Source organism: Aspergillus bombycis, assembly GCF_001792695.1.
Source record: "Aspergillus bombycis strain NRRL26010 chromosome Unknown contig00026, whole genome shotgun sequence".
Classification (NCBI taxonomy): Eukaryota; Fungi; Ascomycota; class Eurotiomycetes; order Eurotiales; family Aspergillaceae; genus Aspergillus; species Aspergillus bombycis.
The window spans coordinates 84,302-100,171 of record NW_019170028.1 but is presented as its reverse complement, the minus strand read 5'-3'; the positions used below and the strand labels follow the sequence as shown (position 1 = coordinate 100,171).

Here is a 15,870-nt window from a genome sequence, read left to right as displayed (position 1 = left end):
ACCAAGTAAACACAATCTTACACGACGATCAATATCTAAGCTCCCTCCCTCTGCTTCGCAGCATGTTCCTCTGCCCGCTTTTCCGTTTCTTCAGCTCCCACTTCCCCAAAGACATCAATACCCCAACGGAAGGGGAAGTTGTATCTTTGGTTACGGTCAAGTTGGTTCAGGGCTTCGAATTCAGCGTCGGGAATAATGAAATCTAGAGAAATTAGTCTCTGGAGTCTGGACCCATGATTAAACAGCAGAAGCGGGGGTAGGAATGTACCCTTGAAGTTGCTTTCGATTCGCGAGGGAGTGACACTCTTCGGCAGCACGGCACTGCCGCGCTGGACTGCCCACGAGATCAAAAGGGCGGCTGGGTCTTTGCCTAATCTATCAGCGATCGCTTTGACTGCGGGGTCGTCGACGACCCTGTTATATTCATAGGTATTAGTGGACTGCGTGCTGCGGGTTATATGCTTCAGAGAGCTGAGGGCCTTACCGTGGGGCGTTGTAGATGTTGTTGCCCAGAGGGCTATATGCGACGGATAGGATATTCTGTACGTATATTAGCATCTGTACTCCAAAGCACATTACACAATAGAGATATTCTGACCTTCTCCTTCAGGTACTTATGCAGACCGGGTTGCTGGAGATAAGGATGAGCCTCGATTTGGTTGACAGCCGGGTGAATCTTCGCCGTCTTAAGAAGATCGTCGATCTTGTCCTGCGTGAAATTGCTCACACCGATGCTTCGGAGCTTGCCCGCCTCCACAAGCTTCTCCAGAGCAGCCCAGGTATCGGCGATAGGAACGTTCGCCAAACGGAATCGCTTCGTGACCGGATCAATAGGCGTGAGAGTTTCGTTTGTATGTTCAAATGCGACGGGCCAATGGATCTGGTACAGTTAGGCCAATTTTCTTGTGATCGAATGATGTACAGAGCGAACAAACCAAGTATAGATCCAGGTAGTCTGTCTGAAGGTCCTTAAGGGTCTTGCTGACAGCCTCCTCGACATGTTCGGGATGGTGATGTGTGTTCCATAACTTGCTGGTGATCTGTCTTGCAATCAGCCCATGTCGCAATACTCATAGTGACGAAAACGCCATCGCCTGGCAAAGAGATTACTGACAAAGATCTGGTCTCGAGGCACACCTGACTTCTTCCAGCCGTTTCCTACTTCATTCTCGTTCTGGTAGCATGCTGCGGCATCGATATGGCGATATCCTGCGCGCAAAGCGGCCTCGACGGCGTTCTCAACCTCGTGTGGTTTTGAGAGCTAGGACTGTTAGTAGAAGTCAAGTGCAATCGGTATCGTTTTCTGGTGCGCGCTTCGATACGTACCCAAGTTCCCAGTCCGATGGCGGGGATATTGTATCCCGAGTTGAGTTTGAAAGTTCTTCCTAGCGACATGGTGAGCGAGATTTCTGTGTTGTACAGCAAGCTATAACAATGTCCAATATCTTTCTGTGTAGCGGCACAAGCTTGAGAATTATATAGTAAAAGGGGAGATCATCAGAGAAATAAGTAAAAAGGAGATATCGGAACTGGGCCGACTCGGAAAATGAGGTGATAGTTTACCCCTCATCTCTTGCCCAACTATGGCGGATAATTATCCATTGATTTCTACAATGATCGGCAATTGAGCTCAATTAATAAGTGTATTGCGCGATAACTACCTAACTACCTCTGCAACGTAGTCCTTAGAACTTTCCTTCGCACGCCATTACCACACAAGCCGTTCCCTACGGGATAGAGGAACGATAGACTTGAGTACATGGTACACCGAAATCAAAGCCAATCTCCATTCAACCCTTTATGTTCACTTGTCCAAGGAGGACAATAGGCCGGGCTCAATCTATTAAGTATTTTCGAAGCCAAATCTGGAGAATGCTTGAGTACGTCATTGAATGAAGGCTGGTAGCGGAGCTCATCAAAACTGAACGCAGCATAGTGCGCCAGCCATTCCTGAAGTTTGGCCGAGGACTTGTTTGCAGGAATCTTTGTATATGCAAGCTTCAAGAGAGAGATAACACCAAGCGATCGTTCGCCGTATATGGTTTGTTCATGACCTGGATGGCCACCTTGATCTTGGCAAAGACAAAATCCCTCAGTTTTGGAACGATATACTTCTCGCTAAAGATGAGAAGTGCCATATGAGCCACCAGTGGATGGTCAAGGCTCTCTAGCTGATCGCTAGCATGGGCTTTCTTAGCCTGGTCAGTTGTCTTGTCCAAATGCTTTACGACCGGCTCAGCATAGTCTCCTCGATAAGCCCATTCGAGGAACCGCGCCAGAGTATCCTCCGAGCTGTCAGAAAAGGTATATACTCTACTTCGACCCTCAGTAAAATTACTGTTGAATGCCGAAGCAATAACTTCGCATTTGGCGTCAAGAAGTGCTTTGTGGACCTTGAACACATGTGTGGAGTTGAAAGCTTGAAGGGAGACGACGTCCGATTCGAGGAATCTGTCGAGGCTATTAATATACTTCTAAAATACCAGTGCTTTTGGATTTCTCTTATTTGAGGACAAACTCACTCGTGAAATGCGTTGCTGGTTCCCGTTGTCATCGTGGGTTCAACTTAGACGCACTTCAGGAAGACAAGGGACAGTTCTGATCCTGAGTACGATAAGTCGTGCGAAGATTGCAAAAGGGATCTTCTAGAGAAGTAGAAACTGGCAGTTGGTTTCGGCTTAGTAGTAGCCTGGCCGGATTTTATGGATTGGAGATGGGTGGGTAATGATGAAGAGCAAGGAGCGATGGTAGAGGATGAACAAGGATACAACTACATTCACTTGGAAATTGTAGCTGATTCTGGATGTGCCCACTCTTATCATCAAGTAGTGTAAATTTCAAGAGACCTCCTTAGAATCACTCTTTCTCCTATAGTGAAGGATATTCACTTGTTAGCAGTACATCAGTCGTTTGTAAAGGAATTTTGGAAATGATATTTTTCAGGATTTCTGCTGCATAAGCTATTTTGATTTTTCCGGTCTGAGAGTGTCTCATAAGTTAACCAAAGTATCATGTCAGGGGAATTTAACAAATCGTGATCATGCAAATATACACTCAGAAAGATGGATCATGAGTATCAACTTAGTAAGAAGTAGCATAAACCAGGCTAAAGTCATGAAAGCAGTATGGAAAGGGGCATTCTGCAGGATGGTATCACGTATTATTCTCCAATTGTCACTCCATTCGACAGCTTCAAGCCGAATGGTAGTCCCTTGGTGTAGGGTGCTGTGAAAGGTAACCCTTTGCGCCTTGCGATCGCTTCTTCGATATCTTTGTACATATCGTACCTTGATCAGATAGTCAGAGCCTGCTGCAAAAACATTTTTCAAAAGAGTCATCAACTTACGCATTCATCTCTTCAATAGTCAGCTTCTTCTTCTCATCTTCGACTTTGTATACGGAGGTTGTAGTGTTGCTCGAGAACCCTTGAAAACCTGTTAACAACTGTTTCCAACGGCAACGGCAACGCCACTACTTACCAATCCGTTCGTTGATATTATAAGCCGCCTTTGCTGCGGCAGATTGAACCTTCGTAGCTCGGGGCAATCGAATTTCATCATAGACGGCGAGGGTTTCAGCAATATCTCCAGTGAAATTGGTCTTGTTGAAAAGGATTCCAAGCGCTGCCGCATCTTCAATTGCCATACAGGCACCCTGGCTTTGGTGAGGCATCATCTGTATTATATTAGCCTTGTTGATTGTATAGTTAGAATGGCAAGGGAAAACGCTGTACCGGATGACCTGCATCGCCAAGTAAACACACCATATCACGGGCGATGTATGGATATGGTTGGCTATCGAACTTGTGTCAGAACAACACTATATAGAAGGGAAGAATGTCGACTTACTGAACCCACAAGCGCCATGGACGGATCTCTGTACCGATAGATAGGTGAGAAAATACTTGACGGTCGAGTTCTGGGTATGGCTCCAGTAGCTCCTCCACCGGCCGGTCTGCACTGCCCCAAGTGTGATGGCTAAAGTCTCCCTTCTCTCGAGAGAAAAAGCAATAGTACGACAGCAAGCGACCACCATTGCATGGTGAAAGTACAATCTTGTCCCACTTGCCTTCTTGGCCACCCCAGTACTCCAGCGCACTGTTTTGAGAGTAGTCAACCAGGCCAAGTCGGACGGCGTCTTCTGTACGGACATTGGCATGTAGACAACTCTGGTCCGAAGGCTTCTTCTCTGGGCGAAGTCCTATAATACCACGAACGACCGAACCAATACCGTCTGCGCCAATTATCAAGTCATGTTGAGCCTGGACTCCGTTTGTGAAGGTGATGACACCTGTGGCTAGGTCGATATCTTTGCACTGAAGGTGTTGTTAGCTTGGACTTGTTCGTCTAGAGGCATCATGGTAGAGAGGGAGTGGTATACCGCATGGTTAACCTGGAGCTTAGCGGGAGTGCCTTCTCCCTCCTCTTGTAGTGCACAGTCCTTCAACATCGCATGCATGTACTGACGATGGAACATGTTGTAGACGTAACCCCATCTTTCCTCGTAATCCGCGAGATCGTAGACACTGACCGGTTCGCCAGTCTTCCAGTCATGGTTGATGAGCTTGCGCAGCACAACAGGGTCACCCTTTTCGATATCCACACCCCACTCATGAAGCCATCTTGTACCGTTGGCAGCACATGAAACTGAGGCGCCGACCTCGCCAGCAAAGTCGTTGCGTTCGTAGATGGTTACTTCATGACCGGCGCGGCGGAGGGCAATGGCGACGGACATACCGCCAATACCACCTCCGACCACACCCACAGTCAGTCGCCTCCAAGATTCTTGATGAGAGCCCATAGTTGTAGTTTGATGTATTGGGTATTGTAGTGTGTTTGCGACAGTGGCGATGATCTCAGATAGTGAGGGCGTAGGTATGGTGCCCTTTTAACTCTTGACAGGAATGGAGGCATGATAAATCGCACGGACGATGGCGCAGCTTATCATGGATTAATCTCTCTCATCTGCCCCCTGCGAAACTTGTTGGTGTCAAGGCGATATACATTTATGACGTTTACTGGCGGAACATGCACACCCGACCAAGTGCACTACCCGCTCCGGGGGTACGGGCCGCACCCAGGCTTACGAAAAGCCGAGATTAACCTCTTTTTACCTCCTTGTTGTTGTCCAGATAAGAACCATGTACTCCATACCTCAACCCCAGTTCTCGCTGCCCCACTTCTGATGCTGCTACGTACTACAATTCGCATCTTTACTAGCGGCTGATAGTTTGCCGGTGTATTTACTTTCCGCCCAGCAAGTGTGGGAACTTTTGTTGGGACAGCAAGCCAGTCGTTCTCCACCGTCCCCGGTCCTCTATCCGATGCCGCGGCCGCGCGTAAAACCACAAGACCGGAAGCGTTCGGTCAGGGCATGTCTTGCCTGCAAAGCGTCGAAGAAACGTTGCGATGGCGCCCGACCTTGTCGAACGTGTCAGACGAAGGGCACTGCTGACGCGTGTACATTCACACCCCAGCAGCGAGGAATACAGTCCACTCAAACTCGCGGTCCTAACCCACTACAGCCATTAACACCGTCGGAAGTTGACCACCATGCATATAACACTCTAACCCCCATCGAAAAGCCGCGACTGCGGGAAAGCGACGATGTCCGTAGTACGCGAGATACAACGCCCTCCGCCGGGCAACGGCCTACCATGCTGTATAGCTCTAGCGGTGAGAGAGGTGTGTTGCGCCCGATGCGAGACCTTCCCCTTGTAAGATCCAGACGTTAACCTAGGGGATGATCAGTTTTTATGGGCGGCGCTGCTGCCGTATCCTTCCTTCAATTCCTACAAGCGATAGTGAAACGCTACGTCGGCCCCGTGGGTTTTACTGAGAGTCAGAATAGTCGCAAGATGTTCGAAGTTGATGTCCCTGACACCGAAACGGACTTCTTTGCCGACGAGTTGATGGAGACAGAGAAATGGGCACTTATTCAGTGCTTCTTAGATGTCGTGAGTCCTTATCATCAGCCCATTACGCCAAATGCAACCTGAAGTTGTAGCTTACGCCGTAAAAAGTCCAGTGGTCTTTTGGACCTCTTTAGTTGGGAGGAGATCAATCGGATGGTTAAAGTGTCCAATAGTATTCGTATGCCCAATGCCGGTCGATTGGATAGCAACGTAAAGGAGGACCTCACCGCTGTATACATGATGATTGCTATAGGAGCCCAGTGCAAAGGCAGCACCCAGGAAGACCTCTTATGCGCAGTAAGATACTTCTGTCAAGCCAGGAAAATGGCCTTTTCAGGCTTCCTAGAGGATCCAACAGTTTATATGGCCCGTGACTTTCTACTGATGGCCTTCTATATGTTTGGAGCCTGCCGACGAAATGCAGCGTTCATGTATATTGGAGTAGCTGCAAGAGCTTCTATAGTTCTTGGGCTACATGTTTCCGGACAGTACAGACAGATGCCTGCAGAGGACAGGGCTAGAAGGTATGTTCTTAGCTACTAGTTGCTGGGGGAAGCTAATAGCATCGCAAGGCTACGGATCGGTAAAAGCATACGAGTTCTCGATCTCGTCTCTAGCTCTATCTTAGGTAGACCTGGAAGTACATCGTCACTCCGCACCGATGACGTTCATGTAGATGACTTCGACCAAGAAGCTAGTCACCGTACCTCAGCGCTCAATGCTGCGTACGAGGCCTCCTCAGTACTGGAGGCAATTGTCCAGAGGCTCACTGACGGGGAGAAGTTGGATGCTAATTCTGCCGACCATTTCCTGCAAATCTGGCGTGAATGGAGTCAAGCACTGCCCGACAAACTACGTCTACGACCACGGAAAGAACCCGATCTGGGATTAAATCCAGACTACCGGGAAAATATGACTGGGAACATCCATGTCGCCTGCACTTACTATTTTGGCGTCATCCTTGTGACACGTCAATCTTTGATCCAGCACATTATGCCGCAGATACGCGGTAAGCGACCAAGGAAGACGACCGTCCGTCAAGAGACCAGCGAAGGAAACGAGAAAGTTGCTGAACTGTCAAGCGTTTGCACTGACGCTGCGACGTACATGGCACAAATGTGCTGTGACGCAGCCGAGGCTGGTATTCTGTGGGGGAATATGTGTATCTTGAAGTAAGAAAGATACTACCTTGATATCTCTAGTCTACAGTAAGCTGACTAGATCTTATAGAGCATGGCTCTTCGCAGCCGGCCTGGTCTTGGGATTTTCTCTTCTCGCGGAAGGGCAGACGACCTCGGAAATTTGCGATGCCTTTCACAGCGCACGGCGTCTGCTCGGGTCATTAGGACACTTGAGCCCCCAGGCGGCACAGTACCATCGTATTCTCACGAGCTTTTCCGAGGCCATTGATGTCTACCGTGAGCGGCTACGACGTGAGCGGCACGAGTCTCGGACGCCATTTGTTGAACGGATTTTGACTCTGGATCCGAGCAGTGACACTAATAGTGATCAGCAAAACAATCAAGAACCTGCACCTATCGCCACAGTGAATGGCGAATCAAGAATGGGAGAGAATGAAGAAGAGTCCTTCATGGAATCACTCTCCGGCTTTCTGAGTTTACGAGAAACATCTGACTGGCCGCCACCGCTGGGGAACGACGACCTAATGCTACGCCTATTTTGGGATGGATATGCCCTCAACTTCACAGACTATCTCCCGCCCGATGAGACAGTACCTCCTCCTACTTGAGACGACTGCGTGATGTGCAATGGCAAAACTTAAGTAAATAAGAGATATGCTTAATTAGGCCTTGGGATTCTTGCTTTGGTGTACCAAGCGTTGCTCGGATTATGGGCCAAATACTAACCCAATGACGGAAACTAGCCATTTTGTTTATAGTCAGCGAGAAAGGCATATCTAAGCACCCCATGGCATATTCAGAAGCCGCTCCATCCAAACAACACCGGGATAATTGGAAGTTTCCAGTGCGCCCTGATTGGCCTATCTGACAGCTACAAACGGCGTGGAGTGCAATAGCGCGAACTTGATAAACTGATATTCCGGCACACCAAGCAGAATTGGATGATGCTCCCAAGTGGCCCATGGAGATGGCCTCCTGAGAGCCATTGAATAGGAGAAATGCGCGGGCTATCAAAAAAAATTCCTTTAGGGCCCATTTACCAATGCTATACCCAGCCCAGTTGTGTGAGCTGCTTTCTGAATACCTCGCATTCTATCTCACCAATTAATTGTTCAGATGGACGAACAAGTCACGATGTGTACAGTTCAACAACGAAAAGCTAGGCAGAAGTGCCTTGCGTCACGGATTGCCTTTAGAGCCAGGCTGCATGAAGTTGTGGAATAGGCAAACAGAAAAATATGGATAATTATCCATAGCTTTTATTCTTCCGGAAGTTGAAACCACACATTGAATTTTTCGATATTTTCTGATGTCAGGAAATAATATATAATTGATTAATAATTCAATCTTGTAATACAGTACTTAATAGGGATAGAGTATACTGCACTCGAAATCCAGCAAGAGTCGGGTTTTATTCTATATTTCTATCATCGTACCCCGAAGCAAGCCAACTCATCCACAATAGTTTTTTAAGTGAGCTATTCTATCCCTGATCGATTAGTTCACTAACCAATCCTTTGAAGGAAGATTCGTAGCTTCATTTGTTTCTGTCTAAGAAGCTATCTCAATCTTCCAAAATGGCCTCAATAGGCGAGCAATCCTTCTATCTGCCACATTCCCAGCTTCAAGAGATCCAGATTCTCGAGAAACTACAGTCTACAGAAACCTCCGAGATATTTCGGGTTTTGTTTCATAACCTTGAATACTGTCTAAAAGTGGTTTGTAATTTGGAGTCTATATTTATAAAATTAATAAAGCTAAGATGTCAGCAGTTCCATATAGGTGACGATCCAGGTCTCGCTGACGATAGTAGAGATCTCTGCCGATATCGTTGCGAGTCTCAAGTGTATCAAGCCTTGCATGTCCGCGGTGCCTGTAGGCTAGGGATTGTACCGTACTTTTATGGTCTATTTGATTCATTTGACCCCGAAATGCTCGGCCCTGATCTTGATAATTTTGATAGCGACAAGTTCTTTCCATGCGTAATTCTGCTAGAGTATCTACCGAATGCTATAAGCTTCAAGAGTGCCAGTCTTGCTCCAGAATCTGTCAGTATGGTAGTTGACGGGTTAAAGACAATACATAGCACCGGTGTCATTCACAACGATGCGCATCCGAAAAACGTTCTGACCGTCCCCGAAACAAGATCTCAACGCGTGGTTTGGATAGATTTCGATATATCTATCGTATTCTCAGCAAAAGGCACCCGGGGGCTGCTTAATCTCAACGATGAAGCCGAATGGGAAGTAAGCATTTTTGAGAGCCGTGCTCGTAAAATGGTAGGTAGTTGCCCCTTCTATTCTGCTTATTTCAATGTGTCTGGGCGCCTATCTGTTAGCCAAAAATAGCAGAAAGGCTCTGTTTGTTCCTGAATGAATATTCAAGCAATGATGGGCGCTAGACACTAACAGCTATAAGAGCTGGGAGTGGCATGCTCTACTAAGCGGAGTACAACTGGTCATGGCAGCATTGATTGTTGTATATCATTTCTGGAAATAAGATTATTTTATACTAAAGAAGTGGACGTTAGAGTTGAGCTGTGTTGTGTAAACGGCAGTAACCACCACGTGATTCTAAAGCCCCTATGGAAGAGCTGAGGAGAGCCTGGAATGCTCCACACTTCGACGCTGTGTTTTTCATCTTGTACCCGAAAGAGGAAATCCAACTGACTCGGATTTATCAGCAAAGGGAGCCACTCACTGCCCCACGAGCTGTGATTTGACGAGGAACACTCTTGGAACTCGGTCGCTGGAGCATTTCGGAAAGAAAATGTCTCCCAGTTACACCGTACCCATCTGCCGGATCCTCATTCGAGGGTCGCCATAGATGTGGGGATCTGCCCACTTACGTCAAGAATACAGGCCTCCAGAGGCTTTATAACTACTAGATAAACCCCCTCCACCAAGGAGCTGAGTGTTGATTTTCTGCATACCAATTGACAATTGACCCCTTCCCCATTGGCACCAGTAACTTAATACTCATCATGGCACCCGAGAACATGAAGCAGTGGACCGTGCAGGGCAAGGCCAACGGCTTTGATGAGCTTGCCTACAATGATGCGCCAGTCCCCAAGGTTGGCGATAACGATGTGTTGGTGAAGTTCCACGCAGCCTCACTCAACTATCGCGATATTATTATCCCGCAAGTGCGTCGATGACTACAAAACCTCACTGTAATTGTGCTCCCCGCTAATGCGTGCTGCCAGGGCATGTACCCCTTCGCCCTCAACTTCCCTGTTGTGCCGGGCTCGGATGGAGCCGGTGAGGTCGTTGAAGTGGGCCCTAAGGTGTCTCAATTCAGCAAAGGAGACAAAGTGATCACCTTGTTCAACCAGCTGCACCAGTACGGTCCTATTGATCCAAGGGCTGCCGGATCTGGCCTGGGTGGTGTTATTGATGGTACTTTGCGTCAGTACGGCGTCTTCAACGAGAATGGCCTGGTGAAAAGCCCGAAGAACCTCACCCACCTTGAGGCCAGCACGCTCTCATGTGCCGCCCTTACCAGCTGGAACGCTCTGTATGGCCTGAAACCTCTCCAGCCAGGGCAGACTGTTCTGGTGCAGGGCACTGGCGGCGTTAGCTTGTTCGCACTGCAGGTAGGCTTGTTCTTCTATTTGTCTCCTAGCTGATTGGATTTTGGAACGGGGTATCTAACGAGATATTTATGATAGTTCGCTAAAGCTGCCGGAGCAACTGTCATCGCCACCACCTCCTCTGCTGAAAAATCGGAGAAGTTGAAGGAGCTTGGCGCAGACCATGTTATTAACTACAAGTCTGATCCCAATTGGGGCGAGACTGCTCGCAAGCTCACCCCCGACAATGTTGGTGTGGACCACATCATCGAGGTCGGTGGCAGCGGAACTCTTAACCAGAGCTTCAAGTGTATCAAGCTCGAGGGTATCATTAGCGTTATTGGTTTCCTCGGCGGTGTCGACCCCAAATCTCAGCCGAGCATTCTCGACACTCTCAGCAGCATCTGTACTGTTCGGGGTGTTTACGTTGGAAGCAAGGAATTACTGAATAACATGGTGAAGGCTATCGAGGCTAACGATATCCACCCTGTTGTGGACCCTAAGGTCTTCAGCCTTGACAAGGCTAAGGATGCTTATGAATACATGGTAAGCCTATCTGTGTTTCTCAAGGGGGTAACACCTTATGCTGACATTCTCTACAGTGGGCCCAAAAGCACTTCGGAAAGCTGGCGATCAAGATCGATTAAACGTTCTTGGACGCTCAAATACCTAATGTAACGTATATGGTTGATCAATGAGACTCTTTCAGAGAATAGAATATCCGATGAGCATAATAAACATGATTTCCAGACTAGTACTTCAATTAACCGACCTAGAGTTCTATCAACCATCGCCAGGAAAGGGCTTGGTATCTCCAGAGACGACTCGGTAGTCAATGATACTAAGGTTAGTGACGAACAACTACAAGTCTATCAGGATCTCCGTAGCAACACGTTCCCCCGATCGAATTGCGCCGTCCATGAACCCAACCCAGAAAGAAGAGGCCTCCGTTCCCGCAAAATGGAGTTTACCATGCGGTGACTTCAAGGAAGTACCATACGCCGTGAGCACACCCGGAGGGGCATACGCCACAGGCCCTCCCCTAGAAAACTGTTCAAGATCCCACCGCTGGATGACCCAGCTCTGAACATCAGCCGCTTTGGGCCCAAAGTAGCGAACCAGGTCCTCGGTGATCTCTTTGGTTATCTCACGCTCAGGCAATCGATCTAGTCTTCTCATTTCGTCCGCCTCGATAAACCCCATCATGATACCTGATGAGCCATCCTCAGGGGAGCTATCGAAAGTTATTCGTACGGCCCCAGTGTCGCTGACCACCTGTCCGTTGAGGCCGGCCTCTCGCCAGAAAGGAGTAGTATATGTAGCGAAAGCTTTTCCAATAGATCCCATTGGCATTCGTTGGGTAAGGTGATCTCGCGCTGCTGGCAGCAACGGCTGATAAGTGATACGGGATGCCAAGGGAGGAGACATGGCGATGACCACATGTTTTGCTATGACGGATCGATTATTCGAGGAGACAAGGTAGGTGTCACCTTTTAACTCAATGTTTTGGACAGGTGCATTGAAAATGATATTGCTCAGTCCGATTCTCTCGGCAAGTCTGATGGCTAGCAGCTGGGTCCCGCCCACAATACGTCGTTCCTGTGCTCCACCAGCTACATCTACGAGGCGCTCGAAGGTTCCACGTGTAGTTGCATTACCCGCAGCCGCGATATACGCAAGCGTGTACAAGAGCGACTGTTCTCGAGGCTCAGTGGAGAACACCGATTGTAGACCTTGTGTAAGCAGAAACTGGGCATCTGGATGGGGCGCTTCACGATTCAGCCAGCTTTGTACAGTCTCACTATCCCACTCGATAGATTGAGAGTGGTTCCATGGGACATTGACATCCAGCTCAGTCGCCATCGTATCTAGCAGCAAAAGTGCCCGTCCTGCCTGGGCCAGGCCTTCGGGCGAAATAGGCACATCTCCGGTCGTGAAGGTTCCATTGAATACGCTGCGTGTTCCGTTTCGGAAAAGGGTCGTATTGCCTGAATCAAACGTTTTGAAAGTCGACAAGCCAAGTGATTGTACCAGGTCGAGTGCTCTGTCCTGAGTTGGTCCCAGAAATTGAGCGCCGACTTCTACAATTCCCTTGCTTTGTAGTTGAGTATTGAGCACGCGGCCACCAACTCGGTCTCGAGCTTCGAATATCACAAAGGACTTGCCGGCGTTTGAGAGGTCTTTTGCTGTGCTTAGGCCGGATAATCCGGCTCCTACTATTGCGACGTCAACAATGGGGAAGTTCCGAGCTCCGTAGATGAGTGGGAATAGGGCCAATAGAATGATCTTGATGGCAGAGTACATATTGACAATGAGTGTTCCAAATGAATTCTTTGAAGAAGATACAACTGCGAGATGTCAATGTGTGACAAGCTTATGCTATCAATCACGGTAACCATGAGAAATACGATCCAGTGAGATAAGCAGCATATTTGTGTGGCCGTGAATTACAACCGTCACGAGGTGTGGCAGGTGATTCCATTGAGTAGACCCTTATTGTATTTGTAATCTATAAAAGACTAGCCTTCTATTGGCTATAAGAGAGGGATGAATCTGTTTCCCAAGTCACTTTTATAGATCCATTTCCAAATCTCAGCTAAGATCAGCCATTCTCAAAGCAGGATTACAAGAACTATCTGTTTATATTCGATTTTCAAGACGATCGACAGTAAATTAAGAATACTACTCACACCATATTTTCTATCGACTGCGTTTCCTTATTGCCGGGTATATTCTGAAAACAATATACCGTATTCCTAACTATGATCTATCTTCCAAGCCATAAGCCAATCCAGAAAATGAGCCGCTGAAGAGGATTGTATAATTAATCAGGGAAGGGGCAATTGACACGAGATTCCCCAGAAATTGTAGTTCTCGTCGTAGATGGGAGGTTTGGAGAGTCGCAGTTGAAGCGACTTGGCAGCACCTCTGATTTCGATCTGGCATCCTTCTCTGGTTTTCCGACGGCTGACTCTGTTGATCCCCCCGGGTTCAAGAACAATACAAGTTTTATTTCCTAGGCAGTCTGTACAAACGTACCGGTTATAAGATAAACAATTTTCAAGACCAACACATTCCAAATGCTGCCACGAATAGCATCTGGAACAACAAATACCATTCTCTTCTAGTCCACCACGCTTACCACAGCAGGGTATAGACGACTTGAAATTTTGCATCTTGACGTCCTTTAACTGGGATACCAAACTATAGTAGCACTGCTCGGCTGCAAAGGAAGTCTGCGCAAATGCTACAGCATCTCGCGGGTCCAATTCACAGAGAATCATCCGGAACACCTCAGGTGGCACAGTAAACTGCCACCATTCTCTGAGGATCGGAGGCTTTTTCCAACAGTCTGAAGTTAGAATCCGAGCTAAGGCTCGGAAGCCAGGTGAACATTGGGCTGCTGAAGAGTTGGCGAGCAGTATCAGACTGCCGCTGCTCAAGGCGGTATTATGGGAAAGCTCCACAAAGGTAACATGATGTGGTGATATAAGAATCAAGCGGATGTCCAGATGCACAAACTGGGAATTATTGATATATGATTTGGCTTTCAAGACGGTTCTGTTTATCATGGCCCCAGAGTCAACGTCTTCTTGCAGAACAACCAGATAACCGTGGAACCAATATATGTCGGCCTTGGGGTAATTCCAAGCAGGAATCGATGCGAAGGATATTGGAAGCTCGACATTGCAATCAAAAGACACCTCAAAATCCCAGGCCGCAAGACGCAGGAAAGCTATGCATAGCACATTGAAGACAGGAGAATCATATCTCCATGTCAGAGGATCATCGATATAAAAGCGCTATAGAAAGACAAAGTCTGTAAAAAATCGTCCCTGAACCTCATTCATGGAGGTGGGTATGCCAAAATCTATCCCAAGCATTCCAGAAAGCACTGGCTGAATTTGGGTCAGTTTTGCTTCACCAATACTGTTGTTGGGCGAGCATTGAGGCTGTTGAAAGAAATGTTTTAAGATGCTAGAAGACTCATAGATTCTGGAGAGATCGATCCGTACCGTCGCAGGTGCCAATAATCCATCAAGCTCATTCCACAGTGAGATCGTGAAAGTGCCAGCATCTTGATCGACAGTATATACATAATCTAGGTTGGAATGGATGGGGCTAGGGAATGGGATTATTTCCCATCCTTCAATATTGTTGGGCCTGTCATGCAGCTGTCTGATTGTTCGTAATGTGAATTCATCATGGGGAGGACTTATCCGTCCTCGCGGATGACATAGGCGATACCATGTCCCTGGAAGAGTATTTCAGAGTGACAGGTCATAAAGTACTCGGTCCACCGACCATTAATATGTAAGTTCCATAGCCCTCTACACACCATACTTGTAACCAAGTTTTGCTGTAAATCAAGGGTCTTGTTTTTCCTTTGCGTCGGGGCCTCACGTAGAAAGGAGGAAGGGAGTAGGTCGGTCTTTATCTCTCTGAGATGGGTATATGCGCCATACCCAAAGCGAGAAAGCTAAGCGGAAGGGGAAAAGCGTTCTCGAGATATATCTTTAAAAGAGGAGGTTCAAGCAGGACGTACTTCATCTGATGATCTGACTCTGCCACACTGATAATACTTTCTGAATATATATCCGATTCGGAGATTTCTGACTTTATTATTAGTAAAAGAAAGTAAAAATCAATCTTGAATTTTTTTAGTCTTCTTATTTTTGATCTCTATAGTAGTAATCTTACTATTTATCGTACCTGTGATTGGAAGAAATATAAGCCAATGATGGAGCAGAAGAGTAGAGCTAAACCTCCATATTCCCCTCACGCCACTTAAGTGGATGTGCTGCACAATGTACTGTGTACACCTCATCGCGCATCCATCACCGACTTCTCCCCTGACCTTATCTCCGTGAGTGAATCTTGGGTATATAATCGCAATAAACCCGTTCACCCTCGAATCTTCTTCGTCCACCCCAGCCAAGTCGCCTCGCAGATACACCAAATTCAATGCAGATCAACACGGGAAATGAATCAACCAACCCAGAAGTGGGCGCAGATTATAATAGAAATCAACCGCAAGCCCAATTCATTCGCCCAGCACAGATGAGCTTATTTTCTCGGGTCACTTGTCATCCTCTCTTGGGGCAAGTAACGTGCCACCAAAGAGACCAGCGAGTTCTAAGTTCCGAGAAAGATGATACAGTATGCATAAAGAATACCTTATGATAGTCCTAGCCTCTGATATTGCAATAGGTTCGATTTACTGTGGTGATAGAATCAAGCCA

The 15,870-nt window shown here is 47.5% G+C and overlaps 7 protein-coding genes across 7 annotated transcripts; 3 read left to right on the top strand and 4 right to left on the bottom strand.

Moving 5' to 3' along the window:
- Window positions 1-35: 35 nt before the first annotated feature.
- ABOM_003662 (aldehyde reductase 1) lies at window positions 36-1,395 on the bottom strand (the record flags this gene model as incomplete). Its single annotated transcript, XM_022530792.1, has 7 exons — window positions 36-202; window positions 269-414; window positions 485-540; window positions 599-880; window positions 936-1,040; window positions 1,115-1,261; window positions 1,327-1,395. 7 exons carry the CDS (start codon window positions 1,393-1,395, stop codon window positions 36-38), a joined length of 972 nt encoding a protein of 323 aa, XP_022390787.1.
- Window positions 1,396-2,000: 605 nt separating this feature from the next.
- Window positions 2,001-2,554, bottom strand: ABOM_003661 (BTB/POZ domain-containing protein; the record flags this gene model as incomplete). The annotated part of the gene is made up of 2 exons (XM_022530791.1): window positions 2,001-2,451; window positions 2,523-2,554. 2 exons carry the CDS (start codon window positions 2,552-2,554, stop codon window positions 2,001-2,003), a joined length of 483 nt encoding a protein of 160 aa, XP_022390790.1.
- A 606-nt stretch (window positions 2,555-3,160) lies between these two features.
- ABOM_003660 (FAD-dependent oxidoreductase) lies at window positions 3,161-4,800 on the bottom strand (the record flags this gene model as incomplete). Its single annotated transcript, XM_022530790.1, has 6 exons — window positions 3,161-3,287; window positions 3,347-3,425; window positions 3,480-3,675; window positions 3,734-3,794; window positions 3,849-4,315; window positions 4,381-4,800. The coding sequence occupies 6 exons, from the start codon at window positions 4,798-4,800 to the stop codon at window positions 3,161-3,163; spliced, it is 1,350 nt and encodes a 449-aa protein (XP_022390789.1).
- A 608-nt stretch (window positions 4,801-5,408) lies between these two features.
- Window positions 5,409-7,664, top strand: ABOM_003659 (fungal specific transcription factor domain-containing protein; the record flags this gene model as incomplete). Its single annotated transcript, XM_022530789.1, has 6 exons — window positions 5,409-5,459; window positions 5,525-5,684; window positions 5,751-5,956; window positions 6,023-6,438; window positions 6,487-7,086; window positions 7,145-7,664. The coding sequence occupies 6 exons, from the start codon at window positions 5,409-5,411 to the stop codon at window positions 7,662-7,664; spliced, it is 1,953 nt and encodes a 650-aa protein (XP_022390741.1).
- A 969-nt stretch (window positions 7,665-8,633) lies between these two features.
- On the top strand, window positions 8,634-9,555 carry ABOM_003658 (uncharacterized protein; the record flags this gene model as incomplete). Its single annotated transcript, XM_022530788.1, has 3 exons — window positions 8,634-8,774; window positions 8,829-9,335; window positions 9,475-9,555. The coding sequence occupies 3 exons, from the start codon at window positions 8,634-8,636 to the stop codon at window positions 9,553-9,555; spliced, it is 729 nt and encodes a 242-aa protein (XP_022390742.1).
- Window positions 9,556-10,039: 484 nt separating this feature from the next.
- ABOM_003657 (zinc-dependent alcohol dehydrogenase family protein) lies at window positions 10,040-11,274 on the top strand (the record flags this gene model as incomplete). The annotated part of the gene is made up of 4 exons (XM_022530787.1): window positions 10,040-10,201; window positions 10,262-10,651; window positions 10,727-11,173; window positions 11,230-11,274. 4 exons carry the CDS (start codon window positions 10,040-10,042, stop codon window positions 11,272-11,274), a joined length of 1,044 nt encoding a protein of 347 aa, XP_022390736.1.
- A 214-nt stretch (window positions 11,275-11,488) lies between these two features.
- On the bottom strand, window positions 11,489-12,931 carry ABOM_003656 (flavin monoamine oxidase family protein; the record flags this gene model as incomplete). Its single annotated transcript, XM_022530786.1, has 1 exon — window positions 11,489-12,931. One exon carries the CDS (start codon window positions 12,929-12,931, stop codon window positions 11,489-11,491), a length of 1,443 nt encoding a protein of 480 aa, XP_022390737.1.
- Window positions 12,932-15,870: the final 2,939 nt, after the last annotated feature.